General features: G+C 40.3%; 1 protein-coding gene across 5 annotated transcripts in view; it reads left to right on the top strand.

Moving 5' to 3' along the window:
- Window positions 1-25918, top strand: part of INPP4B (inositol polyphosphate-4-phosphatase type II B) — a gene marked incomplete at its 5' end in the record, with an annotated part of 285439 nt that overhangs the window by 126666 nt on the left and 132855 nt on the right. For all 5 annotated transcript variants that reach the window (XM_079989479.1, XM_079989481.1, XM_079989482.1 and 2 more), the window contains 4 exons: window positions 5347-5571; window positions 7886-7930; window positions 15341-15459; window positions 19113-19229. In XM_079989479.1, the coding sequence (XP_079845605.1) occupies window positions 5347-5571; window positions 7886-7930; window positions 15341-15459; window positions 19113-19229 (506 nt within the window). The remainder of the gene's footprint in view (window positions 1-5346; window positions 5572-7885; window positions 7931-15340; window positions 15460-19112; window positions 19230-25918) is intronic.

The raw sequence follows: 25918 nt of genomic DNA, 5'->3' as shown, positions 1-25918 counted from the left end.
GAGAACAGAAATCGTGCTCCGGCTGCGCGGCAGCAGCAGGAGGCCCCATTAGCTAAAGTGGTGCTTCAGGTTAAGAACAGTTTCAGGTTAAGAACGGACCTCTGGAACAAATTAAGTACTTAACCTGAGGTACCACTGTACTTGAGACTTCTCAGCTGATCCTAGAGTGGTCCCCAGAGAACTGTCTTCATGGAGCCAGATAGTTAAAATATGATTGCTCCTTCAGGGTAGTGATGGCAGAACCCAGGTGTAAAGATTGAAAACTGCCCATGGCAAGCAATGGTTTTAGAGAGGGTGGGGGGGGGATCACATATACTTTTTCATGTTTCATTGGAGTTTTTGGGAAAGTCAAAGCACACAGAGGTCAGTTTCTGTACACATCTGCATTAACAACATCTTGGTTATAGTATCAGGACTCCACTCTTGCAGACTTCCCCTGTTGCTGCTTTGGATACCCAAGGCTCTCAGTAGCTGGTATATATGAGACAAAGAGACAAATATTGGATCAGGGAAGAGAGAGGCATTTTTGTTGACCTATGAATCAGATGCAAAAGGTACTCCAAAATGTACCACAATGAGGTGATAATTAAAGGTAAAGGTAAAGGTACCCCTGCCCGTACGGGCCAGTCTTGACAGACTCTGGGGTTGTGCGCCCATCTCACTTAAGAGGCCAGGGGCCAGCGCTGTCCGGAGACACTTCCGGGTCACGTGGCCAGCATGACATCGCTGCTCTGGCGAGCCAGAGCCGCACACGGAAATGCCGTTTACCTTCCCGCTGGTATCTACTTGCACCCGGAGGTGCTTTCGAACTGCTAGGTTGGCAGGCGCTGGGACCAAGCAGCGGGAGCGCACCCCGCCGCAGGGATTCGAACCGCCGACCTTTCGATCGGCAAGCCCTAGGCGCTGAGGCTTTAACCCACAGCGCCACCTGCGTCCGCGAGGTGATAATTAAGTGGCTATTTAAAAGAAAATAAAATGTCAAAGGGAGCTCAATCATTCAGCTCACCAGCTGAAGCCATTCTTTTTACAAAAGTCATCCTTTTATTTATTTTTTTAAAAAAGGAAGCAGTCAGTGCTCTCAATACCCCATGCTGTTCTAGGATAAACTAGGTACCATCCTTCTTGATAGTTTTCACCGCCAAGCGTACTATGGGCATGAGCACTGGTGTTTCAGAAAAGAAGCAGCAACAGCAGCAGCCGAGGCAGAAAGCTCCAGCAGTTAAGCAGACCATTTCTGGAATATTTGGGCAGTTGGCTTCACTATCAAGGGCATAGACAGCTACTGGCGCTAAGTCAGCCTTCTCAGGAATTGCCTTGTCTCCTCATCAGCCAGTAAAGCGAGATGAGCGCCGCAACCCCAGAGTCGTCCACGACTGGACTTAACGGTCAGGGGTCCCTTTACCTTTACTGTCTCCTTTAGGATAAATTTGTGCTAGTTGTGACTGGGATCTTCCCGCTCCACTCGTCGTCGTGAGCTTTTTATGGCCCAGTAGGGAACATGACAACACAAATGGGCTGAAATCACATTATTATTATTATTATTATTAAAAATATTTCTAGCCTACTCTTTATCGCCAACTGAACCCAGAGTGGGAACAATAGAAACAAAGCACAGTATGAACACAAATAATAAAAGTGCAAAAATATGCACAAAAATAGGAGAATAGCAACTTTCCACTGACTTTGTGTGGGCATGTCTATTATAGTAATTGATTTAATCTCCTGAGCACAGTTTGTGCAGGGCCATCATTGCAGAAGCCCTGTGGAGCATGTAGAGGTTGGATAGCTTGTGTCCTCCTTTTGGGGAGATAATTGAACTCTGCATTGTTTAAGTGCATTTGCCTTGTTTAGGAAACAGCCTGATGAATAGGTGCTGATGTAGGAGAAGTTGACTCTTAAGTAAGAATATAGGCATGACAACATGACATTAGTAATCCACTCATATTGGTTATACAAGATGCAGATCAGGCAGATCCTCACATTCTTGATCTTTGGAGCAATCATGCGACTAAGTATTTGCTTGCTATTTGTAATTATTTCTCTCAATGTTCCTTCCCCGTATTAATTTACATATTTTTCTACTTCTAGAATAATCATAAAAGAAAATGCATTTTTAAACAAGCGCTTTCTGATAATTTATGATGAATGTGCCTCGGGTTTTGCTTTCTTTCCCCTGCATGGTCAGTGTGCCTTGACTCTAACATGAAGCAAGTGATTGTATGTGTGATTGAATGGATGATCTCCTTATACAGGCCTACTAATTATTATGTTTTTAATTAGCCAACTATCTTCTTTAAACTTGACAGTCCATGAAGCCCCATATTGCGGGTGATGTTTTGTAACAAATGACAGTTGAACATCTGAACTAATTTGTGTACAGTGTCTTCTCCATTGGCTTGTTGTTGGCAGTGAAAACAGTCCTGGCAAACACTCTTATTAGCTATGTGGTATAAGCAGAAATAAACCCCCTGCTGTGTGCCTATAATAAAAGGTATTGTGGACTTTTATGAAATAAAACAACATTCGGACCATAAAGTCTTATATTCTGATTTCAGTTTTACCAAACTAGATTTGGAACCCAAATATTTTCTTCATGTAGGCAATGGGATGATTCATTTAGCATGCACCCAGCATGGAAGAATATAGTAAAGTCAATTTGCTTCCATATGTTGCAACTTAATGTAAAAGGGGGAAAAATAAATGTTCTCTTGCTGTAGACATTAGTTCCAGTTATCAGAATAATGCAAGTGGAGTTAGAGCTCATCAGAAGCAGTATGTACATGCAAGTGAATAAGTACAGTCGTACCTTGGTTCTTGAACAGAATGCGTTCCGGGAGTCCATTTGACTCCTAGAACAGTTCGAAAACCAAGGTACAGCTTCCAGTTGGCTGCAGGAGTGTCCTTCAGCCAATCAGAAGCCATGGAAGCCGCACCAGACATTCAGCTTACGAAAATTGTTCAAAAACCGGAACACTCACTTCCGTTTTTTTATTATTCAGGAGCCAAAATGTATGAGTACAGCAAACATTTACTTGAAGGAAGCTTCCATTCTTTAGAGTTGTTGAAGAACATTGAACCTAATAATGATCAGCTGCTTACCCCCAGGGGTTGCTATTTGCATTTTTATAAAATGTGCACATTAAATGCAAAGGGATATTTAACATCATGGCTACTCTGGCCCTTAGAAGAAGCTTGTCAGGAGTGGGTAATGTATGTGCAGTATATATTTCATGCAGAATAAGCAAGTTCACTCTCTTAATACCTACATGAAAATTTCACAGTATAACTTCTTTTTAAAAGAGGTTTCAATTCAGCTGAATTTTGGCAGGCATCCAGAGGCTCCCTTGTTCAAATGGAAGCCTATTCTACATGTGGACACCCCCCCGTGCAATTTCTGTCATTCCCCTTTCTGTTGCAGCCCACTGCACCACACTGCTCCTGCATCCCCCTGCTTACAAAACAATCAGTAGAACAACAATATTATAAAATTGCAGTCTGTTATAATAAATAACAAACAACATTTAGCAACATTAAAATAACAGCAGTAAATGAAAGCATGAGTAAATGTAGGGTCATAAACTCAACCCCAAGTGGTGGTATCGTTTTTATTATTCTGCTCAATAACATCATTCTTTGAGCTGCTTACGGACATAAAATGATGAAATACGGTTAAAATAGCAATATCATATAATGGCAATATCAAGCTTTATTGGACATTTGAAGGATACAAACACAAAGACAAAAATGTGTATGGTTTTAAAGAATATTGTCAGTCACTGGGACTGTTGGCAGTTATACGGTTGGAAATGAAAGCATGTATTGAAACACCATTACCCAGATGCCAGGAGTCAGTAGCAGGTTTTGCCTTCTTTTAACAGCCTGTTTATTTCACCCTATGGAACTCAAGGGAAGCCACATGACATCAAGATGACATGCTTTGAAGTCCCAGCAATTGTTGGGACTTCAAAGTGTCAAGAGTGTACTTTAAGGCATTGGCAGTTGCATCTCCACTGTATGTATAATGCTGGGTGTGCAGCAGCTTTGTGGTTTGGGAAAATGAGCTGGTAGGACCTTGTGCTTGGCCTAATTAAGCTTGTGGACTAGATGTTCTCAATCCCTGGCTTAAAGGAATGGAGCACAGCAAGGTGGGTGGTTGGGGTTTTTGTTCCCTATCCACCCCATAATACTCCTTTTCATGTAAAGCAGGGATAGGGATCTTAGGGCCCTCCATATTTTGTTGGACTTTGGCTCCCATCATCCCTGACCATTGGTCATGCATGCTGAGGCTGATGAGAGCTGGATTCCAACATCATTGGAAGGGCCATAGGTTCCACATCCCTGATAGGCTTCATTCATTCATTCATTCATTCACACTTTATTTGTGAATTGGAGAGATTCATGGATCAAAACCACACATGCCTCATCACATCTAGTTGGACCCTGCAAGTACAGTGGAATGTTGGAAGAATGGGATACAATATTGAGAACCAATTTTTATTTAGCTAGCTTCAGTGTTCAGCTTCAAAACCCAACAGCTACCAGTTTTATTCCTTCAGATATATAGCTAAATCAGTTGGTGTCTTCTGTTAAAGTAGCATTGATTTGCTCCCCTCCCCTTAGTCCGTACCGCACTAAATGTCATGCTGAATTTGCAACTAAATGAAACTGTCTCCATGGCAGAATCTTAAATGCCTAGAGACTGTTTCCTTTGTGAATTCCAATCAAATGAATGATCCTAGTTGCTACTTGAATTTCCTTGTGAACCCAAGAGACAACTAGACTTCTATCAGGCTCTGCAGCAGCTACTTATGGGTAGCTATGAGGCCAGAAGCCTTTCCATATAACCTGTTGGTTGATTGTTCTAAATTGTTGCCAGGTATTGATGAACAGTAATCTGACAAGAGTGAATGGGCAGCTGAGTGTAAAGGGCAGTTCTAATAAAAAGAATAATGAACACTTTTTGCTTTAATGAATCCCACCAGTCCATTTGACAGAATTCTGCCTGTTGACCCTGCTAAATCAAATTCATACTTAAGCTGGTTTCCCTGAAAGCTACCGGCTAAGCTGCCAGATAGCCATCAGATAGGGATTCTAAATTTCAGTTTAATGATACTGCCACCTAGTTTTGGGACACATTAATTGCTTTAAGATCCAGTTGTGCAGTGAGGACTTTGTGTTGTGCTGAATGTGAAGAGCAGCAGCTTGATTTCATTTGCTTCTGTGACACAAGAGGAGAAGCTGTATGATATTCTGTGTCACTGCAAGCATCAGTCTTGCCCTAATCTTCAAAAACACATCTGTTAATGTCTGTCTTAATGAAAGTGTGTCAATGTTTTCTGAGTGCAGAGTTTCAGAGTGGAGAACCAGATCTTTACCTTGAAGCTGCATCAAGGTCTGACTGTGAATCTTGGGCTGTGGCTCTCGGAGAGGCAAGTTCTGAAGGTCTGCGCAATAAAATCGAGCAGCTCCAGAGACTGATCATGGAAATCAAGGAAGAAAGAGCAGCAGATGAAGTACATCAGTTCATTCCATCAGCACAGGCAGACAATCTTGCAGAGTCTAAGCTTACAAGTAAGCATGTTGTTTATTGGACCTTAATCCTGTTAATACTTTTTTTTGGTGGAAATCCTCTCTTCTGTGAATGGCCAGTTTTAGGCAGATTAGAAATCTTTGTTGCCAAGTGTTATTCTACTCCAGTGCTCATAATCACTAACCATTTGGCAGTGTTGCCTTGGGCTGATGGGATTCGAGTGAAACATTATCTGGATGAGCACAGGTTACCCCTCTCTTTTGTTGTAGACAGGCATGTTAATATAATACTGATAATGTATTTTGCTTCTGGCTTGCATAACTTGCTTCCTATGGAAGGCAGATATATAGCTGTCAGTTAATCTATTCTTTGTAGTGGTGTTTTTTTTTAAGATGCTGCGTACAAATGTTGTTTTGCATGTATTTCTACAGGACATTTAATGTTCAAAGTATGATACTGTATTTACCCTTATAACAAGTAATTAGAGACAGATCATTAGTTTAACACTTTCATTATAGAAATGGGAACCAGGAATGAGAGACAGGCTTGCTTAAGGTATCCTAACTCCAAGCAATAGGGACGCGGGTGGCGCTGTGGGTAAAACCTCAGCGCCTAGGACTTGCCGATCGCATGGTCGGCAGTTCGAATCCCCGCCGCGGGGTGCGCTCCCGTCGTTCGGTCCCAGCGCCTGCCAACCTAGCAGTTCGAAAGCACCCCCAGGTGCAAGTAGATAAATAGGGACCGCTTACCAGCGGGAAGGTAAATGGCGTTCCATGTGCTGCGCTGGCTCGCCAGATGCAGCTTGTCACGCTGTCCACGTGACCCGGAACTGTCTGCGGACAGCGCTGGCTCCCGGCCTATAGAGTGAGATGAGCACACAACCCTAGAGTCTGGCAAGACTGGCCCAAACGGGCAGGGGTACCTTTACCTTTTTAACTCCAAGAAATAGTACTCCGCCTGTCATAATTTTGATCATGCTTCTGAATCATAAGGCAACATCATATAAATTTGTCAAAGAAGAAAGGAGCTGAATGAATTGGCATCACTGGCTAACTATGGGCAGCTAAGGCTAAAGCAACTCCCATGTTTTCAGCAGGGCTTGTATTTAAGACAGCAGTCCTCCATACCACATAAGAAGCCTCTTTTGCAATTATAGGGAGTTTCAAAAACCTTGTGGTTGTGAGTTAGGTTCTGTTATTCCAAGGGAAATTGTGGGGAACCCCAATAAACATGCCATGGATTGTGATCCATGGATAGTGTCATTATGCATGGAAGAAAAAACCTAAACACATTGCAGAGTTTCCAAAAAATAGACCAGAGACAATTGTACTTCATCCAGCAGAGCTTTAGTGCTACTGAAGGCAAATGAGCATAATGGTCACAAATCCAATAACATTCAGGATTGGCACAGTCCATAAGAAATCCATTTGCAGCAGACTTACTTTAAACTAACAAGAACATATAATAAGACTAAACCTTAACACTATAGCATACAGAACAGAAACACCACACCAGAACAAAGAGATAGAAAGAGAAAGTTAGTGAAACCCAGGCTCCTCCTGGCATGACTATTATAGTCAGCATGACCTTGACAGAAAAGATAACACAACCAGTATAAACCAGCTGTACTCAGCTTCCCAGAAGGAATAACCCAAACATCAGAAATCTTTTTTTTCCACACAGACAAGCTTCAAGAACCCTCTTGAACTAAGTAGAACAGGAAAGATCTCTATACATCAGATCAATACTTTCTGTACTAAGAAATGCAAACTGACAGGTAGTCTCAGTTCTAAATTTGGTTGCATAGAAGTACGTTCTGCTGAAATGAATGGGAGTTAATTCCAAGTACATAAGTTTAGGCAATGAGTAAGCCTGATTAAATTAAATGGGGTTTGCTTCTTGTAGACATTGATATCATTGCACTGATAGTCTTATGGAAATATTATGATGTTTACTGAGTTTCCACTGAGTTTAGTCATGTGGCCCTTCTAAATACATGTCCAGCCATTCTGGTGAAGTAATAATTTGTTGAAAAAAGCAGCAGTGAGCTTTGCATTCTGAGAAAATTTGATGTAAATGACATAGCCAATTTTCTTTGACTGGTGCACAGGATAACAATTACTTCATCAGGATAGCTTTCCCACTATGATTGTGATTCATTAGAACACAAAAAATGTTGTTTGTTGATCGACTACAGTGGTCTCTAAAAAAAGTAGATGTGGTGAAACATTGCATCTTGATTTGCAGCTCACTGTAGGTACCGTTGGTACAATGCTAAGTATACTTTGTCATATAAAATTCCAGTGTATGAATTATTACCGTATATATTTTAACTAGATACTCTTTTACCAACAGATCTTCAGAGGACTGTCAGTGAACCAAAACTTGAATTCAGTCTTGGTAAGACACAACTTTAAATGTTGTATAAAACTAAAGTTGATAGGTCGCATCCAGCCAAGTCATACTCAGAGTAGATCCACAGAAACAATGGGCATGACAACCTTAACATCCATTGTGTCTACTCTGAGTAGAACTTAGTTGGATAAATTATATAATATATAAAGAGCATGACGTTCCACTTTAGAAAGCCCTGAAAAGAAGAGAGTCATATAACAGCCATTTTATCAAGTGGCCTTGTAAATGAATCTCTAAAACCTTGAATGGAAGCAGTTTGGTTTGTTTAATCTACTGATGATCTGGCTCAGACGTTTTTATTATTAAACACTGCAAACTTGGGGCTGGAACACTTACGCATTCTAACCTTTATAATATATGCAGGTCTATAAAAGATAGGATTTTTAATGTTGAACTAATTAATATGTTCATGTAAAAATTATTTATAGGAAGGGTTTTAATTTCAAGGTACAGCAGCTTCTTGAGTGTTACCTTTTGAAACAGAATGTCTCTTTGGCAAAGTGTATCTTATTAATTGGTACATGCCATTCTTTTTGTTAAAGTACATGTAGCATAGCTAAAATGTTCAATCAGTCAAGCATACTTATTAACTGAACATGTCTTCATAGCATTAGATAAGCACTTTTTTCCTGTAAAAAGTGCACCTTCCCTTGCTTTGTTGAATTGAATTCCAGTGCTTTCAGAAACATTGAGTCATTTCTTCAAAACCTACAAACTTTGCAAGCTTTGTCATTAGTTTCTTTCGGTATTAGGTTATACAATTATAACAGATATTTCAGTATGATGCAATGTGAATTTAATGGCAGGAATTAAGACCAGAATTAGGATGAATAATAATGTTAGCTTTGTTTAGATAGAAGGAACGTGTGGATTACTTGTGCCCAGATTTATTCTACAACCTACTAACTGCTTAGTGAATGGCTGGCTATTACATTTTCATAACTTTGGCAGCAATCCAAACCACAAAAAGTGTACTCAGAATTAAGTCCCATTGAATGCAGTGGGCCTCACTCCTAGGTTAGTAGGGTTGGGCTTGCAGCTTTGCTTCCATAATTATTTTAGTAGCTGGGTAGTCATTGTCTTTTACTGTAAAGGCCAGAAGTCATCTTATTTCATCATGACGTATACTGCATTTCAGGTAATACAATTTCTTAACCTTATCCTAAGCCTTAGCCTTATATTTGATAGATTGCGTTCTTTCCCACTTTTTAATCCAGAAGTGGGGATGCAGCATGCATAAAATAATAAAATATAACATTAAAATTACATTAAGCCTGTTTCTATACTGTATGATACATAGCAATATTCTTGGGTAGTGTATTTTCCCTTCCAAACGCCCAATTATTGTAATAGTTCCTCAAAGGTCACCTAGCCCAAGCCCAGCCAATACAGAAATCCACTCTTACAGTATCCCTGATAGATGGCTATCCAACTTCTTCTTAAAAGCCTCAAATGATGGAGAGTACACAGTCATCTGAGGGAATGATTTTTTCTTGTAATTTGAACCCATTGGTTCCAGATCTATCTTTTTGTCTGGACCAATAGAAGGAAAGGATCACTTCTATCCTATGCTTTTCATACCAGCATTTATTTTTAGATTTTGCTTTTCTGCAGAATGATTCTAACTTGAGCTCATTAGAGAAGCCCAGCCCATTAGAGAAGCTCAGATTTTAAAGAGGCAAGGATATATGGATAGTGACCTATGATGTTTTTCTTCTAAAGCCAGTAGGCGAAAGAAGACTTTTCAGTCATAAGTTTTACTTGTTTGTTTTGGATTAAAAAGCATATTTTGAGGGAAGTATTTTGAGTAACCACTGTTCAGTGAAAAGTTAGTGGATATCTGAGCTTGAAAAGCTATTTAACAGCTGGAAGGGTCCTGCTGGGATTCAACCATTTTTAAGAGACACAGTTTTATCACTGATGTTCCGGAGTGATGCAGCAGATAATGGGATGGGATTTTGACAAACATTTCAGACTAAAGGAGATGAAGTGAAGATATAATAACAAAGAGAAAGGGACTCAGTGTTTTGAGAGTGGGGGCTTGGAGAAGTTTATGGTTTCAGTTATTTATTATGCATTAAATTGTTTAAGCACAGGGTTGGGGGGTTTTTTTTAATAAAAAAAGCATTCTGATTTGTTCTATGCACTGTATTACTTATTTCACATATTTTTCAAAAGCTGGCCTAAATTTGTTTTTGGCTAAGCTTTACAACATTTACATTCAGTTGGACAAATGTATCACTCCACTAACTTGCACCATTAATGCAAATTTTGTTTATTTTGATGGTTTGTGTTCTAATGGGGTTCTGTTCCTCAGATTACATTCATTATTTTGCAAAGACGCCCTTGGCTTCATCAGGGCGTTCTACTGGGGAAAATATTTTCATGATTGCTGGGGGGTGGGGTTGTTGGTGTTACTTCTTAAAATAATTTTTAAGTACCTAAAATTTACTTTGTTCTGTACATAGTCGCTGCCTGCAGCCTTACACTCTAAAAGGTGTAGGGACGTAGGTGGCGCTGTGGTCTAAGCCACTAAGCCTCTTTGGCTTGCTGAACAGAAGGTTGGTAGTTCGAATCCGTGCAATGGGGTGAGCTCTCGTTGCTGTGTCCCAGCTTCAGCCAACCTAGCAGTTCAAAAGCATACCAGTGCAAGTAGATAAATAGGTACTGCTGCGGCACGAAGGTAAACAGCGTTTCCATGCATTCTGGCACTCATCATGATGTCCCATTGCGCCACATGATTTAGAAATCTGTCTGTGGACAAACACCGACTCTCTTGGTCTGAATTGAGATGAGCGCCGCACCCTATAGTTGCCTTTGACTGGATCTAACCGTCCAAGGGTCCTTTAGCTTTTACTCTAAAAGGTGTGGCTCATATGGAAAAAAGGAAGGGAAGGGAAGAGGAAATGAGCAAACTCAGGTTACAAAGCAGTTCTGGGACAGAAACAGTTTCAGAGGGAAGGAGTCAAATGGCAGCTGATCTCTCATTGAAGCCAATGGTGAGGGCTTTGGTAGGTTTGGCCAACAGTTACATCCTTTTAGCATGTTCCTTTCATTTTAGAAAATTAAACACTATAGCTCACAGGTTGATTGTCTAAGCCAAATTCTGAAGGTTTTTCCCCTGAGACCATAGAGTCTGTATTCAAGAGTCTTAGCTACATTTATTAACAATTGAGGTATGTTTAAGGAATTTTATGGGTTTTATGAATAAAACTCTCACAAAAGTCTCTCCATGTGCTCCTTTGCTATCATAGTGCATTACCCCTGGCCTGACAGTGGGTATTGGCTATGGGTACAATAGGAACACTTTCTCTTTCGCTGCCCAATAAGGTTGGAAATACCTCCCAGAATCCAACTGGGAAAATTCAGAACCAGCAAGACCAGACTGCCCAGAAGGACTGGAAGAAATTCATGATATATTTGAAAGACATTGACGTTTTGTAAGGAGAACTATATGAATTACTGCAAAGGAGGACTAAGAAGGAGTTTGTTTAGGATTTGGATTTTATAGCAATAAGTATAATAATAAAATGCAAAATTAGAAATGAAGTTAGAAAACCATCAGTCGAGGATGATGGAGGTCCTAGGCTGTGATAGCCAAAGGTCTGTTATGTTGTTTAAAATGGGATGTTATGTTTGGAAAACATGTGTAAAAAACAATTATATATATATATATATATATATATATATATATATATGTGTGTGTGTGTGTGTGTGTGTGTGTGTGTTCCAGAATCCTTCCCAGAATCCTTATGTGGGTTGCTAGCACTCCTTAAAATCCCTCTGTTTTCACATGAAGGAGCACATCTGAGTTAAAATTTGGGGTGCTAGGAATGTTTCCCATGGAAGAATTCCCAGCTCCCTGACAACTGCCTGCAACAACCCACTGCAACTTGGACTGAGCTAGCCAGGAAAGAGAGCAGTGTTTTATCGCTTGCGAGAGTTCCATCTCCCATAGGTAACTCAACATACTGCTGTACTGTGTATGAAGTGTACTAAACCACAAAGATGAAGGGGGAAGAAAACCACTCCCTCTTTTTCTTCCTGTGGTAGAGGCTGGTGACCCTTCTGCACAAAGGCAAAAGCATTTTCAGCTTATACACAAGGCAGTCAGAATCCAAGCCAAGGTGGAGAACCTGTGTCTTTCCCAGGTATTGTTCAACTCCCATCAGCCCAGCCAGCATGTTTGATGGTCAGGGTTGTCATGAGCTATAATTCAACAACACCTGGCAGTCTACAGGTTCCCTACCCTGGTCATATAAGTGGCTGTTGATAGAGCATGGCCTTAAGTGTATTTGAGAAAGTAAGCTTACTGACAATAACTTGCCTAGAAGTATATTTAATATTTTTTATTACATTGGGATAAAACTGACTTGTGAGCCAACATAGAAATAAAACATTTTAAGCATGGTCAGTATTTTGCTATGAGCAAATAAGTGTTGCTTGACCTTTAAACAAACTGAAACAGAATATGACATTCTACACAGGTTGCTGGGATCAGAAACCTTTTTTTGAGTGTGACATTCAGCATTCACATAAGCCATTGATTTGTGGAAGATGATTAGTGGCTTGGCAGTTTTTATTGGCCTTGGGATGAGTTTTTTATCTGACATTCTAGGCCAATTAATGAGATGGCAGCTTTGGGCTATCTTTATTACCTTCCAGCCTGTGAGCAAATTATTGAAGCTTCAAAGAAATGAAAATGTTAAAATATTAGTGATTTAAATAAAATTGCAGTTAATCTTAGAATCATAGCATCATATGGTGGTTTGAGCAAAGTCTGTTCCATTTTGGATTCCAAAGAGCATTTTTGGAGGCACTGATGATTGTTTATGGGCTCGTCGTTCTTGAGAAAAGCAGATGGGTGTCTTCTCAATTAGGTCCTGGGGCATAATTTTCTTTTCTCTAGAAAGAAATTTCCTATAGGCTGTAGGACAGGGGTCGGCAGACTATGGCCCGGGGGCCGGATGCGGCCCACCAGGCTCGTAAATCCAGCCCACGGACTCTGCCACCCACTTGGTCAGTCCCCGTGCTGAGCTAAACTGGCGTGGCGCGGCGTTTCCTTGAAAAAAAGCCACAGGTGCCTCACCGCACGGAGGCTGACTTCCGTGATGCTGGCATGGCTTTGGATTGGCTGCAGGAAGTCTTGCCGCCCACTTGCTGAGCTAAACCCAGCACGGCCATGGACACAGAGGCCAGTGGGCGGGCGGTGGGTCTGGGCCGCACCATGGGCATCGTGACGGGCACGTTGCGGGGCTTCAGCTGGAGCTTGGCACACCTGCTGACCCTGCATCTGGTGCCTGGCTCAGCACTGCTGCTGGTGGCACGCTCAGCGGCTGCGGTGGAGCAGCTGTAGGTGAGCTGTGCGCCACCTGCCCAGCGCTCTGCGTGCGCAACCTGCTCCCCGACTTGGCCTCGGATGACGCTGCCAGGGAGCTCCACCGGGACGGGCCAATGAAGCGGCCGCTGCTTGTCAACAACACTGGCGAGCGGGTGGCACCGAGACGTGCTCTGCACGTGCAGAGTGCGTTCCTCCTCCAGGTCCAGAGGAAGCTGCGGGATATAGTCCAGTCCCCCACAAGGTCTGAGGAATAGTGGACCAGCTCCCGGCGCTATTAGTAAAATGTTATGAATATAGATAGGAAAAGACAGCTACCAAAACCACTGACTTCACCGTCTTCCTTTCTTTTATTTTATTTGTCTTTGTTTTGGAACCATTCACTTAAGTGTGCTTTGACATATCACAGATAAGTGGCGAGATCACAACAGGAAACAGTTTCAGGCAAGTCCAGCTGTAAATGCATAGTATCTCCTCTTATTTTGGATGTGATAAAGCATTCAAGCAATGTGTCCATACAGTGTCCTCTTTCCATATCGTGACTAAGCTGAGTATCTGAATTCATCCTCAGTTTGCACAGTCACTGGACTTACTGTATGGTTTTCTAGGATTCAAATACACTAAGTATTCTTAATTTGCTTAGTTTTCTGGACTTGCAGCTTGCGTTGAATGATTGTCTACTCAGTGCTTCTTGGTTGTTCCTGGAAAGCTGGTCACAGTTCCTCTTGCACTTCCTGTGTCTTGCACTTTACACAGTAACCTCACCAGGCTGGTCAGATATTGTACCCATGTAACTTTAGATTTAAAGTTATGAGGTGTAGCAGAGAGATTCGCCCTCTTTATATTAACTTTTTTTAATGTTAAATCTATATGCAAAAACAAACAATCAATTCCTAAGAAATCAGAATCTTTGGGGATACCTTTGTGGAGATTATGAGAATCAATAGATTGTTTGGCTCCCCAAGGATATAGTTGTAACGGTTGCCCCATGGTTGGCTTAGTTTGACCTTTTTCAGTTTTTTTGAGGGGGTGGGGTGGCTCTCTGTAAAGCTTAGGAACTATGTGTGTGATATAGCTGCTGGACTGTTAGCTGTCCCATTCACATCAGTAGGTGAGTTATTAACAGTACACTATTACCCCCCTACTGTGTCAGGAGGGGTGGAATGGAGAGTAGACTTGTGGCATTACCAACTTTAAAAAATAAATGAATTGCTTAGTTGTTCATGGGAAGGGTTTGTTCTCTGAGCTGTTGAATAAAACTCCTTCTATAGCAGGTTTCCTCCAGTAACTTATATGCTGAGAAATTGCAATTTCCCCTTAAACAGAAGCGTCACCTTAAGACACTACCTGTAACCTGTTCAAAAATAGAGTTGCAGCTGCAGTGCTACTGCATGGTAATAAAATTGGCAACACACTCTGTCAATTCCTGCCATTTGTGTTCTCTACTGCTTTAAAAATGGAATCTTCACCCTGTGATTAGCCCTGCCAAGAAATTTTATAATGTCTTACTGGAGCATATAAATCAACATAGCCAGTGGCAGTATTTAATTTGACTTCCCTGAAACGGTCAAGCATGATGCAGTTTGTTTAAATAAAAGGTGACTAAGTTGGGGTGTCTGAGAATGATTTCATGGCAAATTATTTGAAAGCTTATCCATCAGGATACTTGGGTGTGGGGGCAGAAATTTGAATTACTGTGTGTGTAAATTTGCATATATGAAGTGTGTGTGTCTGTGTGCATGTGCACATATGCACATACATGTAGTGGGAGCTTAGTACGTTCATATGTAAGAGCTGAACCAGTTCCACAGGAAAGCCTTGCAGGAATTGCATAGATGGTTAGTGGAAATGAAAACTCAATTTAGCTTTCAACATGTGACTTCCTATTTCTGTAAGGTACTTCCAAGGGACTTCCTCTGCTAAATCAGCTGAAGCTTTTCTGCAATTTAACTCTGAAACATAGCTCAGTCTGCCTTGCCACGGTGTGTTCACTTTGATTTGTTTTTACAGAGATTTTCCCCCACTTTCCCTCCCCTTCTCTCCTGTGCCATTTCCAGCATGTAAAGATCTAGTGGCTCCAACTCGTGATCGAAAACTGAATACATTTGTGCAGATCACTGTGGTTCAACCTGGAGAACAGTCTTCAACACGATATACCAGCACAGAAATTGTGGAGGTGAGCTCCTTTCTTTGTTCGATCACCATTAGTCATCAAACGCTAAGTTTTCTTTTCTTTTCTAAGCCAGTACAAAGCAGGGGAGGAGAGGGGAGTTGCTGGCATTTGCTTGTTTGTGAAACTTCTGCTTCTGCAGAAGGAAACATAAAAAGTTGTTTGGCTTTTCAGACACGCTACAAAATGCTCTGGGGAACTATTGCTTCTCCTTTGATGTTAAGACACCCCCCCCCCCAAATGTAGAAGTATTTTAAAATACGGAGTTTCTGCGAAGAAAATGTTAGCATGCTGTATGTTTGCAATGAACTATGTCATCCGAAACACAGGGCTTTGTGCTTCATGAAGAATGCGTTCTACGGTTTATACTGATAATATTTGTAGGCATAACTTTCTGCAGCAAACATTGCCTGGTGTGGCTTTGCCCTGGTGACTTTTGGTTTTGTCTGCTTCTTGGAACAAGAGTTTACTTTTTGTTACCAAATATTCATGTTAAGGAGTTTTAGGATACGTTGTGGAAGGAAGCAGGTTTTAATTCTGTGAAACTACATCCGAATTAGCTTCTCACTATTAAAGAAAGTTTCCTGATGCATCAAAGGAATGCTTTTTGAGCAGTCTTCCGGCTGCAAATTTAGCTGTCGTGACTTGAACTGCTAGCAGTACTAAAGCTGTAACTCAAACAGCCTGCAACACAGCAGGATGGGCCTTGTGCAGACTGTTTTGGCGTGTTGCACTGCATTTGTTGTAGCAGACTGTTCAGGCATCAGTCGAACCCTTTCCTATTAGAGTTTAGAGTTGGCTGACATTCTACACAGAACCCTATATATGTTCAAACTCTGTATTTTATTTTCATGTATTCTTCCATTTGTATGCCACCAGTATCCCTCAAAGGAGGCTAGAAGCAAATTAAAAACAATACAGCTGAGTGGGATTTTTTAAAAAAACGTTATTGATCTGCAAGACCACTATGCAATATCACAAGACTACTTTGCAAAATCCCATCTTCGCGCAAGAGGGTACTGCTTCTTAAGACATACAAAGCCCCTGTGCTTGTGGACAAGTAGTTTCGTGCTTCTTTTAATCACAGCATGAAGTAAACACCTTCAGTAAGAAAAATACACAGCAGGGGAAGACAGCAATGATAAAACCCTGACAATTACAACTCTCAAAAGATTTGGTGAAAACGGTTTCTTTGCCTAGGAAAATTGCTTGTAAAAGAAGAATGTAATGTAGGTGGGAGAAGGAGAGTAGAATGGCTTGCTTGAGCTCCTGCTAGCTTATAGTATCTTGCAGGAAATGCATGGCTGGCTGGCTGGCTGGAACCCTAAACAAGAGTTCTTCTGTTATTGTATGGTATTGGTTTATTGCAAAAGTCTGTGGCAAGTTATAAATAAATTTACAGTATTGGTATTCTTTTTTATCACTTTCATTAAGAGCGAAGCAGCTGTTACATTTATATCTGACCTCTCTGCATAGAGCTTTAAGATGAAAAATGTGGTTCAAAAACATATATTTGAAAATACTTAAATACAAAAAGTTTTTTTTTCAAACTTCTTCCATGATGGTAATGTTACTGCAATTTCTTTTAAAAAGACAGAGAGAGGGAGGGAGTGTGGGGTACCTTTTTCAGCCAGAGGACTGAAATCCCATCCTCTGGGGGATACATGCCAATGGTGGGCATGGCCAAAATGGGCAAGGTCACCCCCCACATATATACATGTGGACATGCATATACACACACATGCATTTTAGTGATTAAGGATAAGAAGAAGGAACACCACCTTACACAACACAAGCGAATATTAGGTTGTTTGCTTTCCAGTGTTATTTCCAAGGTCAACATTGAGTAGCTGAACAGTCAGTAGGCTAAAGAATGGAGTACTTCTGCTTTTACATACCCTGAGTATCTTATGCGTGGAAGAACAACAACAATTAACTTGAAGGAAATGTGATATTTGGCGGTACTAACTACATCAACAAGCTAAGTTCTTCATGCAAAATTTATCCTGCCCTTCCTCCAAGTTGTTAAGGACAATGTAAATTCCCTGCCCCAGTGTGGTGTAGTGGTTAAGAGCGACAGACTTGTAATCTGGGGAACCGGGTTCGCGTCTCCGCTCCTCCACATGCAGCTGCTGGGTGACCTTGGGCTAGTCACACTTCTTTGAAGTCTCTCAGCCTCACTCACCTCACAGAGTGTTTGTTGTGGGGGAGGAAGGGAAAGGAGAATGTTAGCCACTTTGAGACTCCTTTGGGTAGTGATAAAGCGGGATATCAAATCCAAACTCCTCTTCTTCTCTTCTTATGTTTACACCAGCCCTGTGAGGTTGGTTATGCTGAAATGTATTCACTGACCCATGGCCACATATTCCTTTTTGGCTGAGGAAATTCTCCCTCACTGAAGCCCAACACTCCAGTTGCTACGCCACACCGGCCCTGCTATATTAAACACAAAGTGTCATTTAAAATAATATTGTTAAAGCTGATTCTGCAAAACCTACTGAGCACCACCCAAGGTGTAGCCTTTGGTGCTGGGTCTAAAATCTCTTTTAAAGTCATACTTCCTGCCCTTGAAAACTCTAGTTCCAGCCAAGCTGTGGCTTTCTACACTTACTTTACTCAGTGGTGAGGCAAAGGCATTCATTGCATACTTAAAGGCACTCTCTTTTACATCGCTTGTTCCATGGCTAAGACTTGGGTGCTAGAAATAGGTTCTAGTACTAAACCCTGATAAGCCTAGCTGGAATTATTTCCATCATACTACAAGCCTATGCATTTCAACTATGAATCAGTTTTTAGTTTAGCTTGCATTGTTGAGAAAATACTTCTTAAAATGAAAAGGTTATTGATTCTTTTTTAAAAAAAAATAGATAAATCAAACATTGTTCAAGCTATGCCTATGCCTTTGCCAAGATACTAGCCTTGAAGGTCAAAATGTCATCTAGTCATTGTTCACAGCCTGTTTCTGCCCTGCTTCATAGCCAAACATGTGGTTTTGATTTATTTTCCTGACTTAAGGATTTTTGCTGCAGAGGCAGTCAAGTTGTACAGCGCTTTCTCTCTGCTAGTCCATTGCAGGGGGTTGCACGGGATGACCCTCAAAGTCCTTTCCAACTCTGCAATTCTATGATTAACCATACATGAAGATAAAAGGCAGAAACTTGGAGGGAGACATGAAGCTCTGTATATAAAGCTGGGAAACTTGGTGACTCCAGCTTACGGTTCCCACACAGCTATTTATGGCCTTCCCTAGTGCTTCCCATATTTTCAATTCTTTTGCATGAATTGTAACATGTGACTACTTAAATGGAGTGCATGTGAATTTATATGTCTTGGATTATGAATGAATGGCTGAATGGCTGTTCCTAATTAGAGGAGTACTGCTTCGTAGTATACGGTGACACAGTTGCCTGGGGTGGTTTGTGGTCATGAACTCAACTTCTGTATCTCAAAACGTCTCTCTTTATACTGAGTTAAATGTCTGCGCTATTACACTTTGTATCTCTGGCTCTTGCAGTTGGCAATCCAAATCTGCTTTTGCTGCATCAAAAACTCTTGCCTTTGGAGATCCCATGGCTATTGTTTCATTGACCATAGCTGACTATAGCATGGCACACAGCTGCTACCTTGCTAAATCTGAGTTATGTGCTTGTGCTATGCAGGGAACAAGAGACCCACTGTTTCTGACTGGTGTGACGTTCCCACCGGATTACCCTATCTATGAGGAGACTAAAATAAAACTAACAGTCTATGATGTCAAGGATAAATCTCAAGACACGGTAGGTACCTTGCTGCTTCTTTTGCTAAAATATGCACAGCAATATGACTGATCTTTCCATGAGTTTATTTTGCCATCCATTTGATCCTTAGGTGTTTCAACTGTTGCTGATTGTATTGAATTGTTGTTCAAGTTGCCAGGAAAGAAAGAGTTAAGGTTGTGTGTGGCTTTCCTCTTAACTGTGTCTGGCAGCATATGGAATGGATTGAGATAAGAAGGGTAGAAAGAAAATAACTTCTCTCAAAATATGTTACCGATCATAGAGTTCTAGTCATGTAAGACCTGAGTTCTGAAAGAAACGATAATCAAACTGGGCTTTCATTATTCTCATATTGAGACTTGTATTGTTGCAGCCCATCTGCCATCAGTTTTAAAAATGTTTATGTATTACTTACTAAAGAATGTATACTTTATAAGACTGGATTTTGTATCATCTACACACACACATTAGTAAGAGGAAATGGAATAGGAATTGTTTACCAACATATGTCCAGCAACCCAGTTACAGTTTGTCTATATATTCTCATGCAGAGTTTTCCACCCCAAAGGTTTGACAATGCTTAATTTTTAAAAAACATTCCTGTGTTACATTTCCTGCTCCCCCCCCCTTAAAAACAAAATGCTTTGCATTTGTATTTAGTTTACCTGCTATGGATTATGAATGATTAACACAATATTACATATTGCATTAATAATAGCCAAGAAGATATTTTGTTCACTTGATAACTTTTCAGAGGTGCGACATGTTTAAATTTTGAAGTTGCATTATCTTCAGTGCTTTGTTACTGTTTTTAGATAATTTTAAAAATATCCATTGACTTCCCTTCTTACCCTTCCGTGGTTCATTTTATTTGTCATACATTCCTGCATATTTTACTATAACCATTCAAATCAGTTTTCCACTTTTACATTCATCAAAAATTATTTACTCTGTTGAATTTATCTTAGTGCTGCCAGCGTTTTCAGATGTATACAGTTAATTTCCATATATTCAATAAAAGTTTTCCACTCTTCTTTTAATATACCGTATTTTTTCCATGTATAAGATGAGCTTTTTTTCGTCTTATACACAGGTAGTTCTGAGGGGGGATGGGCGAACGGTTTTTTGGTGCGAGCCCGAAATTGTAAGCAGCGATTGGCCACTTGATTGTTGGGGGGGAATGCTGAAAATCGCTCACCCGCCGGAACAAAGCGCGAGCCCGAGATTGGAAGTGGCAATTGTAAGCGACGCAAGCAGTTGTGTGGTGTGTTCTGGCGGGTGAGTGATTTTCGGCATTCCCCCCAAATAATTCTCCTCCAAAGCTTAATCCACCCTATTTTCTAAATTTTGAGGCCCCCAAAATACATGGGGGCGTCTTATAGAGGGGAAAATACGGTATGTTTTTCTTGCTCTTATTCTATGTGTTAAATCTGCAAGTTCTGCGTATTCCGTCAACTTAAGTTGCTAATCCTCTTTAGCTGGACCTCGCTCACTTTCCATTTTGGGGCTAACAAAACACAGGCCGCAGTTGTTGCATACATAAATAACCTTTTCTGACACCTAGGAATTTCTGTCTGGGTTATTCCCACCAAATTGAACTCTGGTTTTTTGGGGAAAGTAGTTTTGAACAATTTTTTCAATTCATTATAAATTATTACCCAATATACTTTTACCTATTTACATGTCCACCACATGTACAAAAAGGTTCCCTCCACTACTTTACACTTCCAACACATATCTGATTCTGTTTTATAAATCTTAGCCAACCTACTTGGAGTTAGATACCATCTATGAATCATTTTCAAATAATTCTCTTCCAATGAATAACATACAGTAAATTTCAGGTCGCTTTTCCAAAGTTTCTCCCAGAGATTAAGATCTATATTGTGTCCTATATCTATTGCACAGTGTCACTGAAGCTTTAACTAGCTCGCCTTTTGTTTCCCATTCTAATGAAAAATTATTCATTTTAGGTAGAGGTTTATCCTTATTTTGTAAGAGTTCTTTTTCAAATTGTGAGCTTTGGTCCAGAAATCCATTCTTTCTATCTAATTTAAACATGTTGTATATCTGGTAATATTGCAACCAATCCGTAATGTGGCTCCTTAAGTTTTCTATTGATTTTAGTTTGGGTCCCCCCACGTGTAAAATCCAGCCGTTCCCTGTAAGTTGCCCATTGTCTGTCCATATTAACTCTCTTAATTATAATTGCTTCAATGGGAAATAGCCATTTTCAGATTTTTATATTTCTCCCAGACCCTATACAGATTCTTCCTAAGAATGTGGTTCATAAAACTCTTACAGATTTTAGCCTTCCCATACCAAAGACATGCATGCCAGCCACATTTTAAATCATGACCTTCTAAATCTAAAATGTCTGCATTGCCCAATACAATCCATTATTTTAACCCACACAAACAAGCTGACTCATAATACAATTGCACATCTGGCAGGGCAAAGCCTCCTCTTTCTTTTGTATCTATCATTATTTTATGTTTAATTCTTGGCTTTCCCGCCGCCAGATGAATTTAGAGATATATTTTTTTCCATTCTTTGAAGCAGTTTAAATGATTTACAAGTGGAATTGATTGGAATAAAAACTACATCCTGGGAAATCTATTCATTTTAATGGTGTATTATTTCCAGTATTTTGAATAATTAGAATAAAGGTCTTGATTTACAGAAGTGCAGCTATGTTTTTTGCAAATATTTTTAAAGGAATTGTTACAAAATTAATATTAAAAAATAATGCCATAAAAAGTCCCTTGGAGTGGGAAGGTTGTGAATGAGAACTCAGATCTTCAAAACCAGGAAATACAGTGTTAATTTGACATTTTGGAAATCTCCTTTTAATACCTTACTATTTCGTACCATTTTCTGGGCCTTCCTGGTGGTAGTTAGGAGCAAGTCTATTATTTGCTAGTCAGTTGAAATATTATTTGTTCTCCTAGTACTTGGTAACCACTTGACATCTGCCTCTGAAACACAGAAGGGGCTACCTGGCTTATGAGGGGGAGGGTTGTGTTCCTGTCTCCCCTGAGAGTTCTGAATCCTCTTGACCTGTCTCATGGACCCTTGACACAGGTTTCTCCTCTGTGATGTTTTGTTCTGAAAACTGTTGGTTCCTCCAAAGAGGATTTCTCCAGCTGAGGGTCCTTTAGCCTCCAAATTCCAGGGTGCTTCCCAACTCAGTACTATTCATCAGTATTTACCACTTTTGAACATTTAATGGTGCAATTTATTGTCTCTCTCACACAAGCAAACTAACTTCATTCACACTTGATTTTGTGGAGCTTACAGCTATACAGTGGTACCTCGGATTAAGTACTTAATTTGTTCCGGAGGTCCGTTCTTAACATGAAACTGTTCTTAACCTGAAGCACCACTTTAGCTAATGGGGCCTCCTGCTGCTGCCACGCTGTCAGAGCACGATTTCTGTTCTCATCCTGAAGCAAAGTTCTTAACCCGTGGTAGTATTTCTGGGTTAGCGAAGTGTGTAACCTGAAGCGTATGTAACCTGAAGCATATGTAACCCGAGGTACCACTGTACTAGTTGTAATATTATTCTTATTACCAGTGATTTTTTTTCTGTGGGAACACAGGGGTATGCATACCCCTAAAAATTTTGTGAATCTAAGTTTGGCCATATCGAGGGGCAGTATTTCAATATGAGTAGGAAAATGAGAGTACCCCTAAACATTTTTTTAAAGAAAAAAAGCACTGCTTATTACTAACTATTGATTAAGTAGTTGATACCTCCTAATCTGCATGGTGGAGCAGAAAGGTAGAATTCCATAGACTGCCAGTTCAAGTGCTGAGATTAGAGGTGTCAGAAAAATAATGTCTGCTTGGATGTACTTGGCCACTGGAATTCATTCAGACCTTGTGAACTCTGAACTGCCATTCTGTTACTGCCGTTCCAGAGCAATCAAGGAATAGACAGCAGGAAAAGTGACTAAGGCAAAGTGCAACTCTCTGACTTTTGGTCTCTTGCTAGCTTTGCTTGTCCCTGCCCTCTCCCTGAAGGGTAAAATAAGGAGGAAGGATAAAAAAGGAACAGCATAGCAAGTAGTTTGCAAAGAGTTCTATGAAGCTAAAAATAAAAATTTTAAAAAATCATTTGCTCTACTTTATAAATGTTACATCCTTTTAATATTGAATTCCTATCAACAAGCTCTCCCCTTCTAACTGGTTTGCATCTTTTAAAAAAACTTCCAATTATAGCACTGAAGCCCTTTTTAAATTGTGGAAACAAAAAGTGCATTGGGAAATATGGAAGTGAATAACTTTGGTAAGGAAACATTTAAACTGAGTTTTGAAACCAATTCAGGTTGTTCAACTGCATTCCCCAGTGGGCATTGGACTATATAGTATATCAGAAAACCACAACACCATTTGGCACAAGTTGCCTTGTCTACTAAACCACCCCTAGGCTTGAAAGCAGTGTTGTAGACAAGGTTTGGAACTATGTTACTGGATCTGTCTTTAGCCTGTTGGCTGAGAAGATTTGTGGTTTGAAGAATCTAAGTTTTTGCTAGAATCTAAGTTATAGTTCTTCACATCACCTAGGTGTTCCATGTCTGCCTATGATTAGCCCCTTTTTTTCACAATAGAACAAAACAGAAAGCTTGTGAAAGCTTCAGAAGTTCCAAAGCTAATTTTTGTTTTGCTGTTGTGAAGTGGAATACTTAATCTCATATTAATAGTTCATTTTCAGAAGAATGTGAAACTTGTTCTTTTCAAATTTATCTGTTTATTGAGTGCTCACTTTGATTTGTTTCCACAAATCAGTTTGTGACACTCACTGTTTATTGAGAATTCATTTCTTTGCATGGAGGTTATATCAGATAGCACCAAGCAATTGCTGGCCCATACTTATCTGTTCACTTTTCTGTTCTGCAGAAAGCCTGGGTTTCTTTCAGAGAGGAGGGGGCAGATTTGATGCAGGAGAGTGACAAATACTTGCAATTTTGCACAACCTAAATGTGCAAGTATGTGATTATATTCCACCTGCAAAACAGTGACAGGCGAAAAGCAACTTCACTGATGAAACCTATCAAAATTTAATTTTTCTTCTTCTCCCCCCTTCCCCTAGTCCTATGCCTGCTTGGCATGCCCTGCTCCTTTTTTCTTTTATCTTCCCTCAAATAGTCGAGGCTCAAAGTATTGGCCTTCACTGCTGAATGAATGAATGTGTATTATTATGGCCAAACAGCCAGCATACTAAAACCAGAAATTCTACATAGTTCTTTACAAAAACAATAAAAATGATCAGAGTGGAATTTAACAATCAATATACCAATTAATAGACTTAAAATGAGTATCCAATGAAATAGTGAAACTTTGTGGTCTGTTCAGTGCAGTCTTTTAAGAGGATCATGTCAAGCGCATGATTAGGTAAAATCTACAATTGAGTTGCTGTTCTCAGTAGCTCTTATTTTACAATGTCACTGTTGTTTATGTTCTGCGAAACTTAATATTTAATCTAATATCTGTTAATAAACTATAAGTATCTAAATGCATTTTTATTCTACATCAAACAATTGTATTGTATTAGAGTGTTGTGATGATAATGGCAAGGTTGCAGGTTCAATCCCTTCAAGGGACAACTGCATATTCCTGCACTGCAGGGGGTTGGGCTAGAATTAGATGATTCTCAGGGTCCCTTCTATGATTCTTGGAATGTACAGTGGTACCTCGGGTTACAGACGCTTCAGGTTACAGATGCTTCAGGTTACACACTCCGCTAACCCAGAAATAGTGCTTCAGGTTAAGAACTTTGCTTCAGGATAAGAACAGAAATCGGGCTCTGGCGGTGCAGCAGCAGCAGGAGGCCCCATTAGCTAAAGTGGTGCTTCAGATTAAGAACAGTTTCAGGTTAAGAACGGGCCTCCCGGATGAATTAAGTACTTAACCCGAGGTACCACTGTATTGTATTCTGATTTCTTCTTAGCACTTCAGGGTTATTTGTTTTCAAATACCGGGTGTTGGTAAACAAAATATAATTATTCTGACAATTTGACTTGAAAAATCCATTCCCTCTTCCTTCTGAAAGTTACCGTCTCCGTTCTTTGCCATCTATTGAAAGGTCATACATTTTTGCTCTGTTCATCTTGCAGTGTTATGAAAGGACTTTGCACTATAGGGAAAAAATGACATGTGCTGGGCACAGTCCTTCAGCTGAACAACTGGAACAATAAAGTAAGATATAAATAAGCTATCTTGGTCTGAACACTTTTGAGGGGGTAGCAGCCAGTTTCTGAGTGGTGCATTGAGTCACTCATTGTATAGACTGCTACACAGTTAGAACAACACGTATCTGTGTGCAATGGGAGATTTGTGTCATTTGTTTTGAGGCTTTCCTTATATCAGCTGACCCCAAGGGCAATCTACATTGCATTGAAACAATAAAACACAATAATAATACAACAAATACCACAAAACATTAAAACAATATCAAAACAGCAGAGTGTAAGAGAATTTTAAAATCCTGATCCACTTCAGTGTCTGACACAAAAGGATAATAGAGTAGGTGCTTGGTGGGCTTCCTTGAAGAGCTGACAGAGATGGGAAGCCACAGGCAAGAGACCCTCTCCCTGGGTGGTTATAACTCCTCACTAATGGAGAAGTATTCTACGGGCAGCCAAGGTATTGGGAAAGAAGAGGAAGAAATGTGGCTAACGTGCGACCCACATAGCTACAAACTGCTC

Source organism: Podarcis cretensis, assembly GCF_951804945.1.
Source record: "Podarcis cretensis genome assembly, chromosome: 9".
NCBI classification, from domain to species: Eukaryota; Metazoa; Chordata; class Lepidosauria; order Squamata; family Lacertidae; genus Podarcis; species Podarcis cretensis.
This window is presented reverse-complemented; position numbering and strand designations above follow the sequence as displayed.